This window comes from Rhea americana, unplaced genomic scaffold, assembly GCF_003343005.1.
Source record: "Rhea americana isolate MKP2758 unplaced genomic scaffold, rheAme1 scaffold_156, whole genome shotgun sequence".
In the NCBI taxonomy this organism is placed as follows: Eukaryota; Metazoa; Chordata; class Aves; order Rheiformes; family Rheidae; genus Rhea; species Rhea americana.
In genome coordinates, this window is record NW_028185661.1 from 1,072,959 (window position 1) to 1,093,762 (window position 20,804).

Consider the following 20,804-nt stretch of genomic DNA (forward strand, 5'->3'; position numbering starts at 1 on the left):
AGTACGAGAGATGCTACTCTTTCGTCTGTGTGCACGTAGCTCTGGGCACACCTCAAGCTGTATTACAGGGAAGATCACGAAGGTGGCACCAGCTATCAGGGCCCAGACACACCCCGACGTCGGTTTAATCTGAGGGAGGAAGAGCCAGCTCTGTGTGACAGACTGGCGGTGGGGTGGGACGACAGGACGGCAAACCTAGCAGCTGCCCGCGCCTCTCTGAGGGGCGAGTCCGGCGGCTCCGCAGGCCACCGTTGGCCGCGTGACCGTTAACCCCCAACGGCTGCAACGGGCGCACGCTCGGGCGGGGCGGGGCTGCGCCTGCGCCGCGCCACGCTCCGCCCCCGCGCGCCGTGGGGCCGCGTCCGCGGGCTGCGACCGCCTGCACGAGGTGCCGGGGGAGTGATGGGGGGGGGTCTCGGGCCGGCGGCGGCTGCTCGGGGGCAGGGGATGGGACGTGTGTGTGGGACGTGTGTGTGTGTGAACAGGGAGGGAAGGAAGGAAGGGTCCTGGTGTTTCTTTGTTAAATATTCTCATTTCCCTGTCGTTCTTAAAAAATACTCCGCAAGTAGCATGAGTTAATGTCACTCTTTTAACCTGGGTACTTTCAATGAGCTGGCTGGGGATTTATTTCCCCCTTTGCCTTTTCTGGTTCGTTGACAAGATGTGTGCGGATTGCAGTATTGGTTCTTTGCCTGACAAGAAAAAGCATTTCTGAATTTGGAGAGAAGGAGAAAACAATTTTCTTACCTTTWTACTATTCACTAGATCAAGTGTAATGCTGATCCAGTGATAGTTTAAAATGATTAAAATAGGTTTCCTTTGTCATACTGTATGCTGTTGTTTTTCAAATGCCACTTGTTCGTGCCTGTTTTGTGATTCTGCGGTCAGCTTTCCTTCTGCAAACAGCAAAGGCTAAATGCTGTCTAAACAGTGCCTATTAAATTCAAGTTGAAAAATTTATAAATATTTCAAAATAGTTGAATGTCTAGCATCTGAGTTCTGCTTACAAGCATTGCTGCGGTATAAATAATGAGCAGTTTGCTAGCTGGAACTGTAAATACATGGTACATGCTTTTTCACAGTCATGTTAATAAATAAGGGCATAAGTGAAATGTTTTAAAAGTAATATAAGTATTTTTTTTCTTGGTTTTATGTTAGTATTTGAGCAAACTCAGAAAGTGTTAGTTYAGTCCTCTGTTGCTCTGTATTTTTCTGGCTGATGCTGGCCCTGATCCTACCAAGTTCTAAAAATGGACTTAATTTGAAACACARATAGGCCTAAGGGATGCCCAAAGTTGAGTATGTGTATTCTTTGAAAAGTTATGGCYTTTATTTTTATCTACAGATGCATTATTCCTGTTTGTGCTTCAGTTCAGCAAGGAACAGAATAATTTCACTAGCTTTCACAAAGCTTTTTAGTGCATAATTGCTCATCACCCAAAATGCAAAAAAGATTATTTTTCCATGTTTTGCTTCTGTTACTTTTGTCATTAAGATTGGTTTTAGCACTTTGAGTTACAAAATARGACTTTCTCATATTTCAAGCCTGAAGGGAATGAGAGAGATTTGATATTTAGAAGGTTGTACTGAATTGAAATAGAAATTGCATGTTATGAAAAACAAAGTTCTTACTGCGATTTACTGTTGTTTCCAGTATAGAGATGAGATGTTGTCATCTTCTAGCATTAGAATGACAAGCTCAAGACTGGCTGACACGACGTGACAATAGCATGAATGTTTAATTCAAGCCTACAACTTAAGAACAAAACTGCATACCTAGCCTTATTCCTTCCTGTCATCTCTCTGCTACTAAGGTAACATTGGCTTGCCCTGGCCTCTGTTCAACTTGCCTGGTGAGTGTGAAATCCAGTGACTTTACGTGTCTGGTTAACAGTTGTGCTTGACTAGGTTTGCTGTGGCCAGATTTTTCTCAGATTCTTAACTATGGGTTTTTTATATTGTTTTTGAAATATGTGACCCTGCATAAAACCAAGTCTTCCTCCAGCACTTAAAAAACAKTTTTTTAAATGGAGTGTAATGTACTACAGAAAGAAAAAAATCATATATTTTGTTTGGAAATTTGGTATCTTTAGATCSTGTTTAGTTTCAATTCTTTATTTTTATGGTTGTATATGTTAGCATATGCTGCAAAAAACTGGGAATATTTTCAAAATCTATAGATTTTATTAATACCATAGAGACATAAGGAGTCAACTCTTACTAGTGTGCAAAAGTACTTGAATTCAGTATAATGCAAATGTGTTCTTGTAACTCTTATGGGGAATTACTGTTTCCCCAAAAGGTATCTGTCATGGCTGATGACTCTCAGAGRAACTTTCGGTCAGTGTATTATGAAAAAGTGGGATTTCGTGGAGTTGAAGAAAAGAAGTCACTGGAAATTCTCTTAAAAGATGATCGTTTGGGCAAGTTGATTTTATTATTTCTTGTATTATTTTGGAGAATTTTTTCACTGTTTTCTTGGAAATAATAAATGATTTGTAACTGCTGTGCTTAGTACTCATTGAAGTTTGGCATCTTTTATCACTAGTTTCTTTGTTAAYACTGCTTGTCACACCTGTAAGATATTTTTAGATTAGTCTTAGTCGGTCCTTTGAGCTCCAAAAACTTGAGAATCTGATTTTTAAAAAGTAATTTAGATCTGTCTGCTTGTTTGTTTCTTTTTTTTTTTCTTCTCTCATTCTTTATGCCAGGAAAGCATAAAAGATAAGAGAGAGCATATAGGATAGTTATAGTTTTACTGTAAATCAAGCCATTATATGTAKTTCTTAAGAGAAGTATTGTTGCCATTTATATGGCACATTTTATTCTGAACTGAAATGATAAAGGCATTTATTGATAGTATATGATCAAAGTGRAAGTACCTCTCTGCAGATAAGGATTTTTTCATACTTGTCAGAGTCTCACAACTATTGATAACTATTTCAATTTTACTTTAAGATTTTATTTGTTTTCTCTTATTTCTCTGCAGATATTGAGAAGCTTTGTACGTTTAGTCAAAGGTTTCCTCTCCCATCCATGTACCGTATATTGGTGTGGAAGGTGCTTTTAGGTATGAAACGTAGTATCTGTGACTCTCTGTGTAGATACTAATATGTAAGATTTTTCTTTTTTTTTTTTTTGAGTGTCAAAGATCTGTATTATTTGTAATCATTTGCCTAACGATACATATTTAGCCTACTTTTGCATCCACTGAATTTGCAGAACAGTGATTATAAAACTTAATATACTGTGCGTACTTTCTTTTGTTCCTAAATAAAGGACAACTAAATTGAAATGAATCTACGATTAAACCTAAGAAACTGGGCATTAGTATGGAAATAAATATTTGTTCTCAGGAGAAGCTTGTGTCCCAAAAGATTTTGATTTGAGAATTTGTTTTGATTTTGCTTATAAAAATTTAAATGTTATTTGCCCTTAAAGAAGAAACCGGAGATAAATACAGTATCCCCCAAAACCATAAATGGACTGTTGTTTAAGCTTCTTTTTGTCTGCCTAAGGTAGCCTTCTATATTTAAGCAGTGCGGTTGGTAATATCTAAGTACATAGTTACGTTGGCTCTTTTTGCATCATATCAAAAATCTTCTCTGGCTTTTGCCATGCAGCCAGGTTTGCAGTGGGCAAATGAAAGATAAGTTTCTGCCTGTTGTGCTTGTTACTAAAACTGAGCAATTTCATGGTTTAGCACTTGGCAGCAATAATTTTTTCTTTTAATGAAAAATGAAAGCAGCAGGTAGCCTGTTTCAAGGCTGATTTCTGAAGAACGCTTTGTTCTCATCTGTTTCTACAACAGAAAAATTTCTGCTCCGCTAGTGATATGACAGAGGTTTTTTTTTTTGATGTCTACAAAATCTTCCTTTTGTTGAAGCCAGTGACAGTTTTGTTGTGAACATCAGTGCATAATGAAATTGAGTCTTGAATGAGAGGAAGTATTGCATGAAATGTTCAGCTTCTTTTCTGAATATCATAAACGGTTACATTTTCTCTACGACTTTACTTAGATTGAGTTTTATTCTTTTTTTCTCATAGGAAAGTAGAAAGATGACAGGCATTTGACATATTTGTGTTGTGCTGAGAAAGTCAAAAACCTTAACTTGCAAAGTGTTTGGGTGATAATCTTAAGTTTTAATCTATAATTGATTTAACCAATATGATTGATTTTCTTCTGAATGTTTTCTCAGAGGGTTAATCTCTCTGATAGTATGCAAGGAACATTGCAGCAGAGATCTGATAATAAATAATAAGAGTGAGATGTCCAGTACCTTTGCATCAGTAAATTGCATGTGTATGTTCCCTGGACATCTCATTGGAAATATAAAATCTGAGAACATACAGCTAAGGTATCCGAAAATTATTATATATCCTCCTTATTTTCAAAATAAAAGGAAGCTAGGCATAAATACACAAGTAATACTATGTTTAAAACTACAGGTAAGTATAAACAAGTGGCAGGTAAGATTCGCAATTTAAGAATRAAGTAAATTTGTTCAAGAGGGAAAATAAAATAAATTATTTTCCTTCTATCCCAACAATGACATTTCTTACTAGTGCACTAACATAATAGATGAAAAAATGAGTGTTCAGTTGCTGAAACTGAAAYTGTAGAAAAGCTTGAAAAACAAAAGTCCAAAGGTAGGTTTTGCGTATGCTTATTTAACATGTTATGTTTGTTTTTATGAATCTAACACTAAAGTGCTTTCTTGGTCCACTGAGTTCTTATATTGTAGGATTTTTCCTCTGTATTTTTTGAGAAAACTTATACAAGAAACACAGTGTCAGGACCTGCATTTTTGTAGACTGGAATTGTACTAGGAATTGAATTCAGGCAGATTTTTCAGAAAGGGAGCTTGATTACTGTTTTTTCTCTTCACTATTTTTTCTTTTCTTTTGTGTTTTTTAGGGATCATTCCTCCTCACCATGATTCTCATGCTTTGGTGATGAATTACCGGAGGGAGCAGTACTGGGATATACACCATGCTCTCCGTATAATTCGTTTTATCAATGATTCTACTCCACAGGTAGATGTTTTCCTCCGGATATATCAACTGGAATCAGGGAAGTTGCCGCGAAACTTGGCTTTTCCTTTGGTCAGTTGTCACTTTATTTGTCTATTACTTAATTTTAAAATAAGTTTAGTTTTAGGTAGTGTCATACTTGAACCATTTGAGAAACTGAGCTGTAAATAGCCCAATAGATGCATGCAGGTAAATAAAGTGAGGTGGCTGGAAAACAGATAAATACTAATATGAAATACATGTTTTTAGTCAAAGTGTCGTTGTCTTTAGTCAAAGTCTTTTTGTTCCCTTGATACTTAGATAAGATTTTATGCTTTAAAATATCTTTTGTGTGTTTTTCCTGCTAGGCTTCAAGCCCTTTGTGCTCTAGCTTTCACCTTAATTTCTTCATTACACTGAAATGAAAATGACACAATCTTACTGAAGCTCATAGATTCTTAAATGTTCTGGAGGAAGGATAATTCAGAGCTAGTAGAAGCAGCAATTTAATGGAAATTACATTTTTTTTGAATTATTTGTTTTTAAATATAGGCTTTAATGAAGTGATCTTTTTCTGTTAGTCTGACTGATTTAGGCTTGTGTCAAGTACAGCATGTACTTTGTAGTTTACAATACACTCACATATAGGTAAACAAGTCTATAGCGTGATAATAAGAACAATGTGTGGCCCTCATGTATAAGCATCTATGAAAGAAGAGGTGATGAAAGGAGCCATGGGAATTCTTGACATAGGTTTTACTCACCCCTTATTTAATGTTAATTCATTTATGTTATATCTAAGCCTGCTTATCTTTTCTTCTATAATAACTAAATCTGATATAAGAACTTGCATAATACTTTTGTTTTGACTAGTGATGGGCCATGGCATCCTTTTTTGTGCAGTTGGCTATGGTAGCTCACAGACTCACTTAATTTTCTAATGAGCTAATTTACTGTTGTAAAGAGTGTATCCTGGATAAAGTTATAATGGAAACTCCAGGCATGTTTTTGACTGGAAGACTTCATACACTGTCATTGTCACTGTGAGTTATGCTTGTTTGGCTGCAGGAAGTGCTTGTTTTCCTGTTACACCAGCCAGTTTTCAGTGCAGTCAGTCCCCTTAAACTTGGAGACTGCTTGATGGTTATGTAGATTTATTTCTGTGGAGGCAGAGGGGGGGTAAAAGCGATGTTGGATTGATCTAAATGTTTTAAAATGAAATGAAATTTGGTCATTTTAGCAGCCTTGCATGTTTTCTGTGTATGAAAGCAGAGATCTTAATTAGGGATATGTATGCATTGCAGCAGCCTACGTAACAGCGACATGTCCCAGTAGTATTTAGACTATCCAGATGTTTTGCATGAATTGTAATCTGTGCAAAAGCCTGTGGTGCTGTAGCTGACTTCTACTGATGATTACATTAGATCAAATTGTAAGGACACATACAGCTTATCTTACCTCCTGAAGTAGCCAGTGCTGCCTGCTTAAGGAAGACTGTAATAAATGAGGCAAATACAGTCTTCTCCTTATGCATCTTCCCAGTTTAAAGACTTGCTGAGCTAGCTGTTGCCTTAAACCTAGTTAGTTTAGGGTTGGCTTGCATGCATCTACCCTGTTTGCAGTCATCATAGTAATTAACTCTTGTTTAGGCATGCTGATGCTGTGGTAGGAAATTACACCAACTGGTGAAAAGAAGATAGCGTGACTCACAAATATGTAGTATTTTATTGTGAGAATAAGACAGTCATCACTTGGGATCAGTATTCATTTGTCTCCAGGAAGATGTTTATCTCAAACTGGATCATTTTCTGTACGTTGAAGCTGGGGATACAGTTCATGGCTACTTCCCCTCTACTCCTCCAATAGCTGAGGTCTATGGCAAAGGTTTTTGAGGGGCCTAGTTGGCCCTCAGCAAGGAGAAGGAGGAAAATATCTGCTGCTATGTAGTATGCTAAGTAGCATGKTGTACAGAAGTAGAAATATTGCTACTTTGTTAGGAGGTAATGTTATCTCTGAGAATACTTGAGAACTTTGAATCAGAGCTTCTTCAAACTGCGGTTGGATATTTTGACTTAAAAAGTAAGACATGTCTYATTCTGCTTTAACAGGTCTCTATTGCTCAGTGCTTCATTTATGAATATTAGAATGGCTAATATTTCTCTTTGAGTACATTGATCTGGTCTTGTTTTCCCAAATAGAATGGAAAAGAAATATAACAATAATTTAAATCACACAGTCCAATACTTCTACATTCACTTTTTTGCTTTTCCAGGAACCAGAAGATGAAATGTTTCTTGCTATTGCTAAAGCAATGGAGGAAATGGTGGAGGATCCTATAGAATGCTACTGGCTTGTTAGTTGCTTTGTGAATCAGCTAAACAGCAAGCACAAAGATTCATTACAACAACTAGTAAGATTTTTTTTTTTTTTTTTTTTTTTTTTGAGAAGGGAGATAAACATGGGGAGGAAGAAGGCATGGAAACTATGCTTGTTGAGCATTTTGGAAAGTTACAGTGCATCACGGCTAGTGGAGTGTCAGAAGTGGTACCTCCAGGATTCTACTTTGCTAACAGTTCTGAGAAAATGAGAGTAATGCTCTTGCATTGTAATTTGTACTGTCTTGTAGGGTAATTTGTCTAGCATAACATTAGAAATGGTTTTTATTTGCTACACRGTGGGTTGCAATTACATCTTTAACTGTTTTCTTTAATTAAACAATTAAAGATGTCAGAAGGTTAAGAACATTTTGACTTGTTTATACTACTTTTTAGGATACATCCCTGGCTTCCATATGCTCATTGTATTATAGTGAGACACAGCACAATTGTGTCACTTTATAAATGAAGCRGGGTACTTTGCATCTTCAGAAAAATAGTATTTTGCAAATCAAGGTATCACAGAGTTCTTCCAAGACTGATCCTTTAAATGTTCTTATAGACCGTTAATTTTGAATTTCTGTCTTACTGTTTTGTATTTTTTTTAAGAAAATGCGTACATATAAAATCTGCTTCATGTATATAAAAGCTTTTGTAATTCTTCAAATACTCTTAAAGGCGAGAAATCTTTTAGTTAGCAACATCCACTGAGATGAACATACTTGAGGATGTCTGCACTAGCAATCATTGAATAAAAAATTCTTTTCGGCATGTTAAGGATACGTCCTTTGTTACTCCTTTGGAACTAAGAAATGTTTTTTTTAAACCTGCCTCCTATTGCTGGAGCTGTTAAATTCAACTATACCAATTTCTGTAATTCCTTTTGAAGGACAGAGGAGTACTTTTAAAGAAAGAATGTACTGTCATTACAAAGGGAGTGCCAAGTGTCTCCCTCTCTAGTTTTATGTTATAATACATACATTGTATCAAGGATGTTAGAATATCGACAAAGGAAATTTTTTTTTCCTTTGGCAGATGAAGTAATTAGCTGTTTCTCTAATTATGACAAAAAGAATAAAGATATTCTTAAATTTATGAAAGTGTGTTGCGTAACTGTAAACACATAATAAAAATTGTTCACTTTTGTTTAGAAGCCTTATCTTACGTGGTTCTATTGGCCTTTCTAAATACTTGGAGTTTTTAAAGAAGAAATCAATGTCCAGCCTTTAACGTAATGCACAGGGATTTATTGTGAGAATTGCTTTCCGTGTTTTTGCTGCATTGTATGTAGGTTTTTTTTTGGATGAGTGCTAAGGGGATTAGGTTTGTAGTGAATGAAACTCAATTTTACTTCTGATGGTAGTGGTAATTTAGCGCAGGTTTAATCTCTGCATTAAAATTGCCCTATACTCTTGAACTGCTAGTGGTCAACAACTAAGGGAACATAAGCAGTGCTGGTTTAGTAAAGTATCTAAACAAAATCACCAACGCTTGTATCTTGGATCATGTTTTTTGTTAAAATAATGCAAGTTCAGTATTTTGGCATTTGTTTATATGTAAATTCAATTTTTTAAATACACTTTTACAGTGTGCATTAATTGCAGAGTATACTCTGATATGAGTTATCTAAAATTTTCTAATTTCTTTCTCAGCCAAAAATTCTGGAGCAGTATTTGAATGTTGAAGATAACAGACTCCTGATGCATCTGAAAGCATGTTCTGCAATGAGCAAACTTCCTTACAATCTTTGGTTTAAAAAATGTTTTGCAGGCTGTTTACCTGAGTCCAGTTTGCAGAGGCAAGTTCTTTTTTTTTTTCCTTTTTTTTCTTTTTTTTCTCCCTCTTTGATTTGTATTTGCTTAGTAGCAAATAGTAGTACATTTGTAGTACCAAATTGTTGTTGCCACAGGAGATAAGCTTCCCTTACTTCATCTGCAATGTTATGGAGYTGGCTCAAAAGTAATACTGATTTGGAAATGATAAAATTTGATTCAATTCCACTTGTTACTGATGCAAGATAACTCCATCCTTTTTTAATTTCAATACGAGGAACGATGACACACAGGTTAAGTATAGCAGATGATTCTGTTAAACATTCTGTCCTCCTAGGATTTAACACTCCAAATTTGCATTTAGGAATAGAAAGCTGAATGTCATCAGTTTTCAAGCTTTTTAACTGAAATTCTTTCTTAGGGAGTCATTATACTTTATCAGGTTTAAAAAGATTTGGGAATGTTTATTTTAAGAAGTATTAAGGCTGGTTCAGTAKTACAATGTTTATGAAATGATAGTGCATTATGGCAGGATTCTACAGATGAAAATAGGCTCTCTGGGTTTTTAAAGAAGGGAAATACTCAGTGCAGGGCCTTTGAAATAATACTTGTATGATTTCTCTAATTCTGCCATGTCAGAACTCCTGGATAATGGAAAATTCAAGCTATGTGAAGAGTATCCTTTCTGCATTAACAAGGGAGTTGCTAATAGCAGAGCAGGAGTTAGTATGAAGGAAAGGATGATTTTGTTTTCAGCCACCTGTTAAAAATTTGAGAAGGAACGAGAAGATTCAGGGGAAGTTTCAGCTGCCTTTTAAAATGTTTTGTTTGCCCTTACAAAGATACAATGTTTTTAGAGAACAAGCGATAAGATTAGCATTCATGCTCTACAGTCATGTGGTACAGTGGTCCTTTAGGTTGTATATGTTCTAATACTGGCAATGAATGTAAATAATACAGTTTTTGAATCAAAACTGAAGGAATTGGTAGTAGACCTTTTGACATTACCCTTTGGCACTTAATTRCTATATAGCAAGTTGTTCTTGTCAAGCACCTGCATGGCTACACAATAATCAAGTGTAGGATGTAGTGATTGTGAATGATGGGCAGTTTCTAATCCTTAGTTTTGCGGGTACGGTAACCATGTATAAAATGTGTTTGTTACATTCTTAAAAGCAATTGAATGACTTAGGATTTGCCTGCACCTCTGTTTCGTAYTTATATTTAAAGGTTAATTTTTGTATGTAATGATTGATCTTGCTTCATTGTGCTTTCTCTATATATAAGAACTGTTGATGCAATTTGTTAGCAGAAGTGACTGCTCTGTGTGGGCCTTCTTCAAGCCTTCTTTTCCATAGGCTTCTTGCGAACTGCTGCACAATGATTTCCCCCCCCCCCTTTTTTTTTGAGCTTATGTGACTTAATTTTGATAGTAGGCTTATGACTGAGAACTAAAGCAGAATGAGAAATTTCCAACAGAACAGTTCTTCTGTTGCAGGATTCATGTTTGTTGAAATTTCTGTTGAAAATTCAGTATTTAGTGGAGATGTATCCTTTTGATAATGTAAAAGGAAAAAATCTAGATGGGGAATTTTAATTTTCATATTTCATCTTCTCAGAATCTTTGTTTCTACTTCTATCGTATTGAATCAGTATATTGAATCAATATATTTTATCTAGCATACAGCTTAACATTCTTGTGTGCTCTGTTTTACCATATTGAAATAGAGTATTTTAGAATATTTTGAATGTTAAAAAAAATTTGCACAACAAATGTCAAAATACTGAYTTTTTGTATCACTGGAGAAAAATTTCAGTGTGGTGGAACTTCAGATGGCACAGTAATCCCACTTYCAAACAGTTTTTATGGGAATATGATAAAAGTGCACTCTTCCTTGTGCATTCAGATTTCTGAATTATTTGATTGTAATCATAATGGCTCATTTGCTAGGGAAGTAACATACTTTATGGACAGCATGTGACACATGAACTTAATTAATGCTTGGAGATTGCTTGGATTAGAATCTAGAAGCCTGAATGCTTATCTGAAATTTAGCCAAATAGCAGTGTTGGAACTGCTGAGAGTTAAAAACAGCTCTCCAGTTCTCCTGTGAGTTTTACTTTTTTTTGGTCAAGTGAGAGATGATTTGAGCTCAGTCTCTTATGATTTAGTTTAACTTACGATTTAATACTGCCTTTCTTAGACAGGTTATTGCTTTCTCTAAATTGTAGTTTTCTCTGCCAAGCAGCTAAATTTAAATCACTTCTTTCCTGCTTCTTTCCTGCTTTGTGCAGGCTATGTGGAAGTTTTATCCTTTAATGGTGAGACGAAGTATGCATAGTGTCAATTTTATTCCTGATACGCATTGTCATTCAGTACAAATACTGTTTTATATTGCACTTCTAGTTGTAACCGAGATAAAATTTGTGCGTCTGTTTAACCTAAATGCATTTTGAAAACTTAGGTAGACCAATTTCATGTAGAAACATTCCTTTTGACTTTATGCAATGTCTCTGTTTAGCTGGCCGTAATACACTTAGAGTATCAGGCAACAAGGTTCTTCRGCAAACCTGTTAAAGCTGCCACATTGGTAAAGTGAGGAACACACCAACCACTTCCTTTGGCTTAAGAAAATAATTCCTCAAAGCTGTATATCCAACCTGGAATATAGACGTGGTGCTTCCTGGAACGTTGACCTTCCTGCAGCACATGCTTGTGAGAGACAGAAAGGCTTACTCATCTCTGAAAAAGGGAGAGAATTGGATCGCACCTCTTGTTTGCACTCACCATTGCGCTCTCTGCTCGTATTCTGCTCTCTGTTCAGTAAGCCCCATGTGTGGAGGGCTGTCCAATGGCACTGTGTGGACCCTCACCCTGAGAGCTCTGCTGTTCAACCATGGTTTCTCTTGTGGCTTCAACTGTACAGTCAAAATTGTGCTTTTGTGGCCAGTTTGTTCCACCCCTGTCACCCCAGATGATCCAGCTACAGCAAAAGTAGTGCAACTTCATAGTTATAACTGTGGATAAGCTACGGATTTTTTTTTTTTAATGGCCCAATGTTGCCAGTCACACATCATGTCCCTGMCTAATGTTATTTGTAGTTCACTGTGTAGATTTGGCAGTAGCAGGACTGCAGTAGCTGATGGGATGGAGCTAGGTTTTTAGCCTCTGGTAACTTGTTTGTGACGAAGTATTCAATAGTGCTCCTGAAATCGTGTGACTGCCTCTCAAAACTGGCACTACCTTATATATTAATGTATAGCTGGTGTAGTTGTATAACTGTGACCTCCATGTCCTGCATGAATTACATCCATTTGTAAAAATGAGACTATTGTTAGAATTAACAGAAATATGAAAGATGGAGTGCGAGGACACGTGTGCCTGTGGACTGCTACTACAAAGAAGCTTACACATGTGAGTCTTCCTTTCAGTCAGTTGTTTGCCCATGTCTAAGTAATGGAACTASTTCCTGACTCTGGGGACCAGAGAGGCGCAAGGTCTTGACTCTGCATCAGGATGGCACTTGTGTGAGTCCCATCACATCCTTCCATGCCCAGTTACCACTGGGAGGACACTCAGATGCGTGGCARAAGAGTGAGCAGCGGCTGTCTTTAAGCATCCCAGGCCTGAATGATTGGAAGACCAGAACCAGGGAACAAAGTGGAATGTGCTTTACCTTGCAACCTAGGTGTAGCCTTTGTGTGCCAAGCTCTGAGAATTATTCTGTTATTTCAGAAAGAGAGAGAGCAGTAACCTTTATGCTTTTTTGTTATGGTACTGCACTGTTCCAGTGAGGAGCCTGAAAAGCTCCTTTGAGAACACCTTATTGTTTGCAGAAAAGCTCCTTTTGCTGGAAGATCGGTGAAAAATAAGTGGCTTCATTTGTGTGATCTTTGGCATGCTGTTTACCTCTTAGCTTCCTATTTCATTGTATTTTTCTTTGTATCTCTTATTACTATTTCACTGTTCAAGGAACTACAGGAGTGTTCCTGTGACTAATTAAATACTGTTTTATTTCACAAAGGATAGTAGTTGCAAAAAAGCTAATAGTTAATTTAGTGTGTGCTGGGGGGCAAGTTTAGCTCAGYTGATTAAAGCGTGGTGTTGCTAATGCCAAGGTTGTGGGTTCAATCYCTGTACRGGGCTACGCTGAGCATTGGACTAGATGATCTCCAGASGTCTTTTCCAACCTTACCATTCTATCATTCTTTTTCAGCAGTCCTCAGTAGGGCTGCTAGCACAGTTGGCTGACATTTGTGTAATAATTTCCCCATCTCTAAGAATATCAAAAGCTGTTAAAGGTTACAGTCTCTGACAGTATGTTTGATCTTAAATGTTTGCCATTATTTAAATAGTGGAAGTACAATAGAATAGAATCRTCTAAATACAGGGTTTGTTGAACTACTGTATTTTTTCCATTTTATGTACTTTTTTTCTGACACAGTTAATGTTTCCATTTCTTACTAGTTTTGCTGGTATAGATGAGATACTACTGACWGCCAATCTGTGTATCACAGTGTCACAGTCATGCCCCTATTGCTGCCACTAGTGGAGTTGTATTGGCAATAACAGTAGCTGGAAATGTTAAAAGGGGGAGGAGGGAAAGCAGACACAGGTGATTAGTGGTAACATAGCATCCACTTTGTTATGCACCCTCTTCCAAAACTTGTTAGAAGCYGGGGATTTAAATGTTACTGCATCTGATTTGCCTTTGTTGAAATACTTGTTCAGAGATCAGGCTAAAKAATACAASAAAAGATTAGAATGTTTTCTAAGCRTGAAATTTAACCTACTGTAATACAGTTATGGAGACTTGAAARCAAAATAATGAAAGAAGGATGAGTATCTCTTGTTAGGATAAGTAAGTTTGTATTCAGATTATCAAATATGAACTTTAAAAATTCTTTCCTGTTTTTGAGGCCTCTTAGTCTGTGTTRTCATGTGTAGTTACACTTCTGATGYCCATGAAACACATGGGGAACTATTTCTGGATGAGCTTTTAAAGGAAAATTTATTGGAAATGAATGGAGAAGACTTGCACACTATGGAACAGAAACTGTGATCTCATTTTTTTCATAACCTTACTTCAAACATCTAGACCTGACTTCAACATCAGTATTACATTTATAGTGGTCACTTGTGCTGGGGTGCTTCAATAACAGAGAGAGCAGTAAGATTTCCATCTTGGTTTGTTTGTTGTTCCCTTCCTTGTGGAGATTACGTTCGTTTTTAATCACACTGAGATGGGGAATTACAAATTAAATTGTAAGCAGGAGAGAAATTAGTTGTGCTCTTTTTTCTGCTGTCTGCTCATGTTGTTTTATGTATGTTTATTTTTAAGAATACTTCTGAGGATTTTACATATCCTTTTCCTTGTTTCTTCATTATAAATTCTGGTCTAAWTTTTTTGATGAATAGAGAGGTTGTGAAAATACTGTCAAAAGAGCTAAGTGAATGGAAGGTTAAGAAACTGACAAAGGAAAGAATAGATTTTTGTCACAGTTTAAAAAACGGCCGTTGTATAACTGCAGCAACCAGTTGACATTAGGAGATATAAAAACCTTGTTTAAGGTGTGATACCTATTCCAATTAAACTGTCAAAGTTCATGTTACGCCTGCCTTSTGCACTTCAGCCTGGAGTGGCAGAGGAACAAGTTCTTTTAAGAGTGAAGGTTTTAGAAAAATTAAGCTTTCTTTTCAAGAAATGCATTCATAGATCCAAGTTTATAGATGGGCTGCWGAAACTTTTCAGTTAGTATTACTGTAGTCAGAGAATAGGGAAGATACTATGTGATCTTTGTCCCCTGTGTTTTTCTTTGAAAGGAAAAATATTTCTAAGATATGCCCAGAAAAAGCATGAAAAATATTCCTCTCAAAGTCTTTCTGACACAGCTCTTAAAATTCAAGAATTAAAAATAATGCAAAATCACAAAGCTGCCATCTGACAGATGGTTTCACCCTGGTTTTGGATAATATTTCAGCCTAAGTCTGTTCAGCTGGGCCTGAGATGGAGCTACTGGCTGAATGATGATTTCAGATTGTTGCAGGCTGTTCTAGCAGAGTATATCCCTTTTAATATTCATAGRCGTTCTGTTGCTAAAATACTAACTGAGGCTTACCCCTCAGTTTTGATTAAAACTGTCAGGTCCAGTTATGGTTTCATGCAAGTCATTAGGAATACTTAGGTAATTCTGAGAGAGACTGTGCATAGTGGAATGGATTGGAAGGATGAATAGTTCCTTCTGTCTAATGTAAGCACTGTGGATTACATTCTGTAGATATGTCATATTTGTGTCTCATATACTAATGATCTGGAATATTTAGCCGCTTCAAATGTAGTTGTTTAGTAACTCAACCGTTTGAATTTTCAGCTGCTTAGCCATTTGAAGAGTGTTTTTGTTAGGCATGCAAATAMAACTTGTTTCCCTTTTTGCACTAGGAAAATTCTCATTTTTACCATAATATATAGAATAGTTATCACAATTCAGGCTATTAAAACAAAAGTTGCTTTATGTATTCGAACTTGTAAACAATTCCATTTCTAAGTAAGACTTTCGTGTTAGAAGTACCAAATCTGTAGGTATCAATACATTTTTGCTTGCCATCATACCACTCTGTACAGWTTTAGAAGTTGATAATGTTTTTTATTTACAGTAACCTGAATAGTTCAGGTTCAATACATTGCCTGTTGTTCAGAAAAATAACTTGGAAGAAGGTGATTGTGTGAAGACTATTCTTGCAAAGACTATTCTAGCAAATAAGCAGATAAGCAGTTCAATAATGTTTAGTATCCAATAACTTTTTTTCTATTTTTTTTTAGAGTTTGGGACAAAGTTATTAGTGGGTCCTGCAAGATTCTTGTTTTTGTTGCAGTGGAGATATTATTAACTTTTAAAATGAAGATAATGGCACTGAGTACTGCAGAAAAGATCACACAGTTTTTGGAAAATGTAAGTACTCTTTCATGCTTTGCATCGTCTCTTATGGTTTATAAAAGTACATTTTGTCTACYGGAAGGTTTTAGGATTTAGGCAATATATAACTATGTGTTTACAGATCTGACAGTATTTCCTCAGGATACTAAAATTTTTTCTAGGAAAGTGAGTTCAAGTGAAGTTAGATTCTTTTTTTTTTTTTCCAAAGCTCCTTACAAAGTTGGTTTCTGTCATCTTTTTTGCTCCTTTCTTGTGCAAGGATCTTGAGACTCTGCACATGGTCTCTGTCTTGATGTAGGATGAGACTGTGATTCTGACCTTGAACTTTCCTTCTGTGGATAATAATGAGCATAGCAGCAGGGTTTTAGGAGACTAATGTGGCTTAGGTAAGTTAGATTAGATATATCTGTGGTCACTGATGACCCATATCTAACCTGTCATCTGACAGAACTCATATGTGAAGTGTGAGACATTTGGTGCTCATTTTACCTCATTTTTTAAATAAAAGTTTTGTGTGGAGGGAAGGAAAGTGCTACACCAGCCTAAAACCTAGAGTCAGAATGGACTGTGTAGGACTGAGTGATGGTGGGATGGTAGGGCAGAGATGGRATTTAGATTTTTGTTTGTTTAGTATGAAGAGAAAACTCAAACTGAAACTTTAAAATCTTGTTTTGAAATGGAACAGTTCAGATAAAGTACTCTGACAAGACAGCTTGTCCTCCTCTTTTGTAGATTCCTCAAGATAACACCGATGCCATTGTCAGCAAAGCTGTTGACCTGTGGCGCATGCACTGTGGCACTCCAGCACACTCGGTCTGAAAAACCTGCTTGCTCCTGACAGCTTGGGAAAAGAAGACTTTGGAAAGGTCTCCTTTGACCTCTTGGCCACCATCCTGATCTCATGTTCATAATTTTCTGTTCTCTGTTAAGATGCCATTAAAGCATTTCATGGCATAGTAATCAATGTATAAATATTTTGCAATAAATACAGATGAAAGGAAGAYTATCTAATAGTAGTGTTATGTCCGGATTTTTTATTTGCAAGCCAGTTATAGTATTCTGTTTGCACAGTGTGCTTTAAGACTTTTAGGGAAGTAAATATAATTGCAAAGCATGGTAAATGGACTGATTTATAATATAGGAACAGTTTTAGGTGCCAGCTCACACACAATATAGTTAGTTACTAACTGGAGGTGTTTTTAAGGTGAATTTCTAAATAGCTGTTGATCTGCTGGAACTCTAGTGAACARAAAGTATTCTTTTACTAGAAGTATAAAGGTACTTCAATACTGTAAAGTTTCAGGGAAACATTCTTGAAGATGCATCATGAGCTTGAGGTAGAGAAAAGATACTACAGTGACCAGGGTGACATGCTTTTCTGAAGTGCTTCAGAAATACTTTCTTCCTGTCTATCCACTAGCTAGTATAGCTCTCTATAGCTGCACCTTGTTCTTTGCACTCTGAGGAAGCTGGAAGYTGCTCTAGAGTGATGGATAGTATTTAATTTCACTGAACTACAAATTGAATCTGGTCTTCAMAAATGGTGAAAAGAGTTCTTCCTGCTCTTTAGTATGTAGTTAATGCTAAAGTCGTAGGCTTTRGTGAAGGAGGAGTCTTTGGGATGGCTAGATGTTTGGACAATGGATGCACTGAAGAATTACTGTTTGGGGGCGGGGAGGGGGAAGAACCCTGTTATTTCTGTTTCTAAAGTAGGCCTCAGCCGCTCACAAAATCTGTAACCTTCTCCCATCATATAATGGGAAAATTAACGTTATCAAGGAGGAGTCCACATTTCCCTTGGGTTCTTGATTTGGAATGTTTATAAGGACTATGTCTTTTTCTAAAATTACGCTTCTTTCTGAAAACATCTATCATTCTGGCTTTACAGTGGTCATGCTAACTGAAACCAGGTCATGAAGCATCTTTATTACTTGCTTTTTTTGTTAAACTGGCACTGTGAGTTTTCAGTTGCTCTCTGCCTTGCAGCCAGATTCTCAAAGCGTTAATCCAGCAGCAGGGGAAGGGAAAGGTTGGCAGAGAGAGATTTATGGTACCACATACGCTGCCAGAAAAGCTGTGACAAAGAGGAGTAGCTGAACTACTCTGAATATGAATTTTTTTAAAATATCAACTTGATGATGAACTTGCATATACACATGAATTCTATTTTTAAAAAGTTACTCTTTGGGTTGTGGAATAGCTGATGTTGGCACATACCCGTTCTGTTACCCTTGCTATGGAGAGCCCTAAWGTCTGGCACAAAAGTAGAGTTAACAGGTGGGAGTCAATGATACCATAACCCGCTGAATCTGGTACACTGTGTCTGTCGGAGCCCTTTGGCTCCATACACGAAGCCACTGGGGTGTGGAATTATGTGGTTGCCAGTAGAGTGAATTCTCCTTTAATCCTATGCTGGGCTTGAGAGAATGACACACTCTCTCTTTTTTTTTCTTTTTCTCCCTCTAAATTTTTATGATCAATCTGCTGTGGCATGAAGCAAAATGTCATTTGTGAGAAGCTGCATGCAAATGTATTACTCTAGGCTTTGGGGTTGGTTTCCTCATAGGGCTGTTCTGGTACAGAGCCAATACAGGCAAGCAAAAAAGAAGTGTTCTTTACAGTGACCTGGAGGAGCTGACAGAGCGGTCACTCCTAACATTTGCAGCTGTTGCCAAAGTGGGGGGAGGCTGATCAATACAGGGGGCAGAGCCACTGCCCAAAAGGACCTAGAGAGGCCCTGCAGGAACCTTACGACATTTGGTAGGTASAAGAGCAAAGCCTCACGCCTGGGTGGGAAGAGCYCCCGCAGCAGGACGGAGGGGCTGACAGCCAGGAGCRGCTCTGCAGAAAAGGCCCCAGGGGTGGTGGCAGCGAGCGCGGCAGGAGCCAGCAGCCTGCCYGTGGCAAGGAAGGTCGCAGCATCCACAGCAAGCAGACSGAGGGAAGGGGTYATCTCCCCTCCTCAGCACTTGTTGGACCACATCTAGATACTGTGTTGGGTTTTGGGCCCCCCAGTACAGGAAARAYGTKMATAAYCTGGAGTGAGGTCAGCAGAGGGCCATTGGGGTGGTTGGATACTGGAGCACTTGCCCTGTGAGGAGAGGCTGAGGAATCTGGGTTTGTTCAGCCTGGAGAAGAGASACAACTTCAGGGGGACMTAACAGCAGCCRCTCCAGTGCCTATGAGGAAGTTATCAAGGGCCAGACTCTTCACAGYGGTGCACGGTGYGAGGATGAGAGGCAAAGGGCATAGGTTGAAATTAAAGGTTCAGATGGGGTACGAGGAAACCCTTTTTTCCTCATGAGGACAGGCAAGCAGTGGAAGAGGTGGYTCCCAGAGGCTGTGCAGTMTGCACCCTTGGAGGTTTTCAAGACCTGACTGGATAAAGCTCTGAGCCACCTGGTGTAACCCCACAGCTGTTTCTGCTTTGAGCAGGAGGTTGGATTAGAGACCTTCCAGTGCCCCTTGCATCCTGAATTGTCCTATGAACCGATCCTATGCTAAAATGTAACTTCTGTCAAGTGTGAAGACATTCAGTGAAAAAAGTAAATACAATACAGCACTATAGGCAGATAATAAATACTGCCAGTGTTGAACGCTTGGCTCAGGGACCACATGATTACCTTATTACAAAATYTATGAAATTACTTATTCATTGCATTACTAGCCCTTGCTTGTTAKGGCTGAATGTTGTTATCATTCAATTCTTGTTTGGTTTAGATTTTGAAATAAGTATAATACAGTTTTCACAAGAAAAGTAACTGATATAAGTGGAAAGGATAGCAGTGGGAGCAAGAAAGTGATTAACTATAGATACAGGTTTACTAAAGAACGACTCTTCCTGTAAAAGTGTAAAATTCTGTTTCTATACCTTGTGTGGAAGGAGTAGCAGTGAAATATATATAAAAACGTGTTGCCTAGTTGCGATTTGACTCAAAGAGGTGCTTAGTGCTACGTATGCTCATTGCATGTCGGGGGAAATTTCTGCTTGAAAGGGTGCGCTTAGCTTGTGCCCGGCATAGTGCGGCCTTCAAACTCTTTAGCTTTAAGAGTTTTATTTTAAACAGGTTTGYCTACTAACAGGTTGTCTAGCGAAGCCTGGAGTTCGGCTCAGGTTGCAGAATCCACCTGCAAACCTGAGGCGATTACCTACGCCGCAGGCTGAGATGCTGCTCATAGTGCTCCTGTGSTACCTCGTTCACTGGGTTCGGAAAAAGCTGGGCTGTAGCCGCTCTGAAAGCCGCTGCGATGCCATGTCATGGCCAAGGTGCTCTGCGGGATCCGCTTCGGAAGGGAGCCTGTTCTTCTGCTCCAGGCACGGCAGTAAATTGAAGAGCATATAGACAGCAGAGAACATATATATTCTGCAAAAAACAGTCCTGCATTTTATAACATTCAACAAACACGTTTTTAAGGTAGCGTTCAGCTACAGTTTGAGAAATTGCCCATTTGAATTACTTTTTCCTTCGGCCTGCACAGCTTAAGCACAAAAGGATGATAAGTTACGTATCGAGAATTCAGGTCAAAGCTGAGGTTAGTGGACGCAGTCAGGAGAGGGATCAGTAACTCAAATTCTGCGACRAGAGTTCACCAAACCAGGCTTCGGGGCGCCGGCTGGTGTCACAGCCTCCGGACATGCCAGCGAGCACGTCGCCAAGCACAGAGTGACTGAAGGCACCAAACTTTCTTCTTTTCCTTTTTTTAAAAG

The 20,804-nt window shown here is 37.9% G+C and overlaps 1 protein-coding gene across 3 annotated transcripts; it reads left to right on the forward strand.

Moving 5' to 3' along the window:
- The first annotated feature begins 324 nt into the window (after positions 1–324).
- TBC1D7 (TBC1 domain family member 7) lies at positions 325–17,102 on the forward strand. 3 transcript variants are annotated; one of them, XM_085299908.1, is made up of 9 exons: positions 325–388; positions 1,655–1,853; positions 2,303–2,423; positions 2,990–3,070; positions 4,919–5,106; positions 7,286–7,423; positions 9,041–9,186; positions 15,982–16,111; positions 16,829–17,102. In XM_085299908.1, exons 3-9 carry the CDS (start codon positions 2,312–2,314, stop codon positions 16,913–16,915), a joined length of 882 nt encoding a protein of 293 aa, XP_085156034.1. In that variant the 5' UTR covers positions 325–388; positions 1,655–1,853; positions 2,303–2,311; the 3' UTR covers positions 16,916–17,102. The 3 variants fall into 3 exon arrangements, with proteins under 3 accessions (XP_085156034.1, XP_085156036.1, XP_085156035.1); XM_085299910.1 differs by having other exon boundaries at positions 4,919–5,037; XM_085299909.1 differs by having other exon boundaries at positions 1,655–1,814.
- The last annotated feature ends 3,702 nt before the right edge of the window (positions 17,103–20,804 follow it).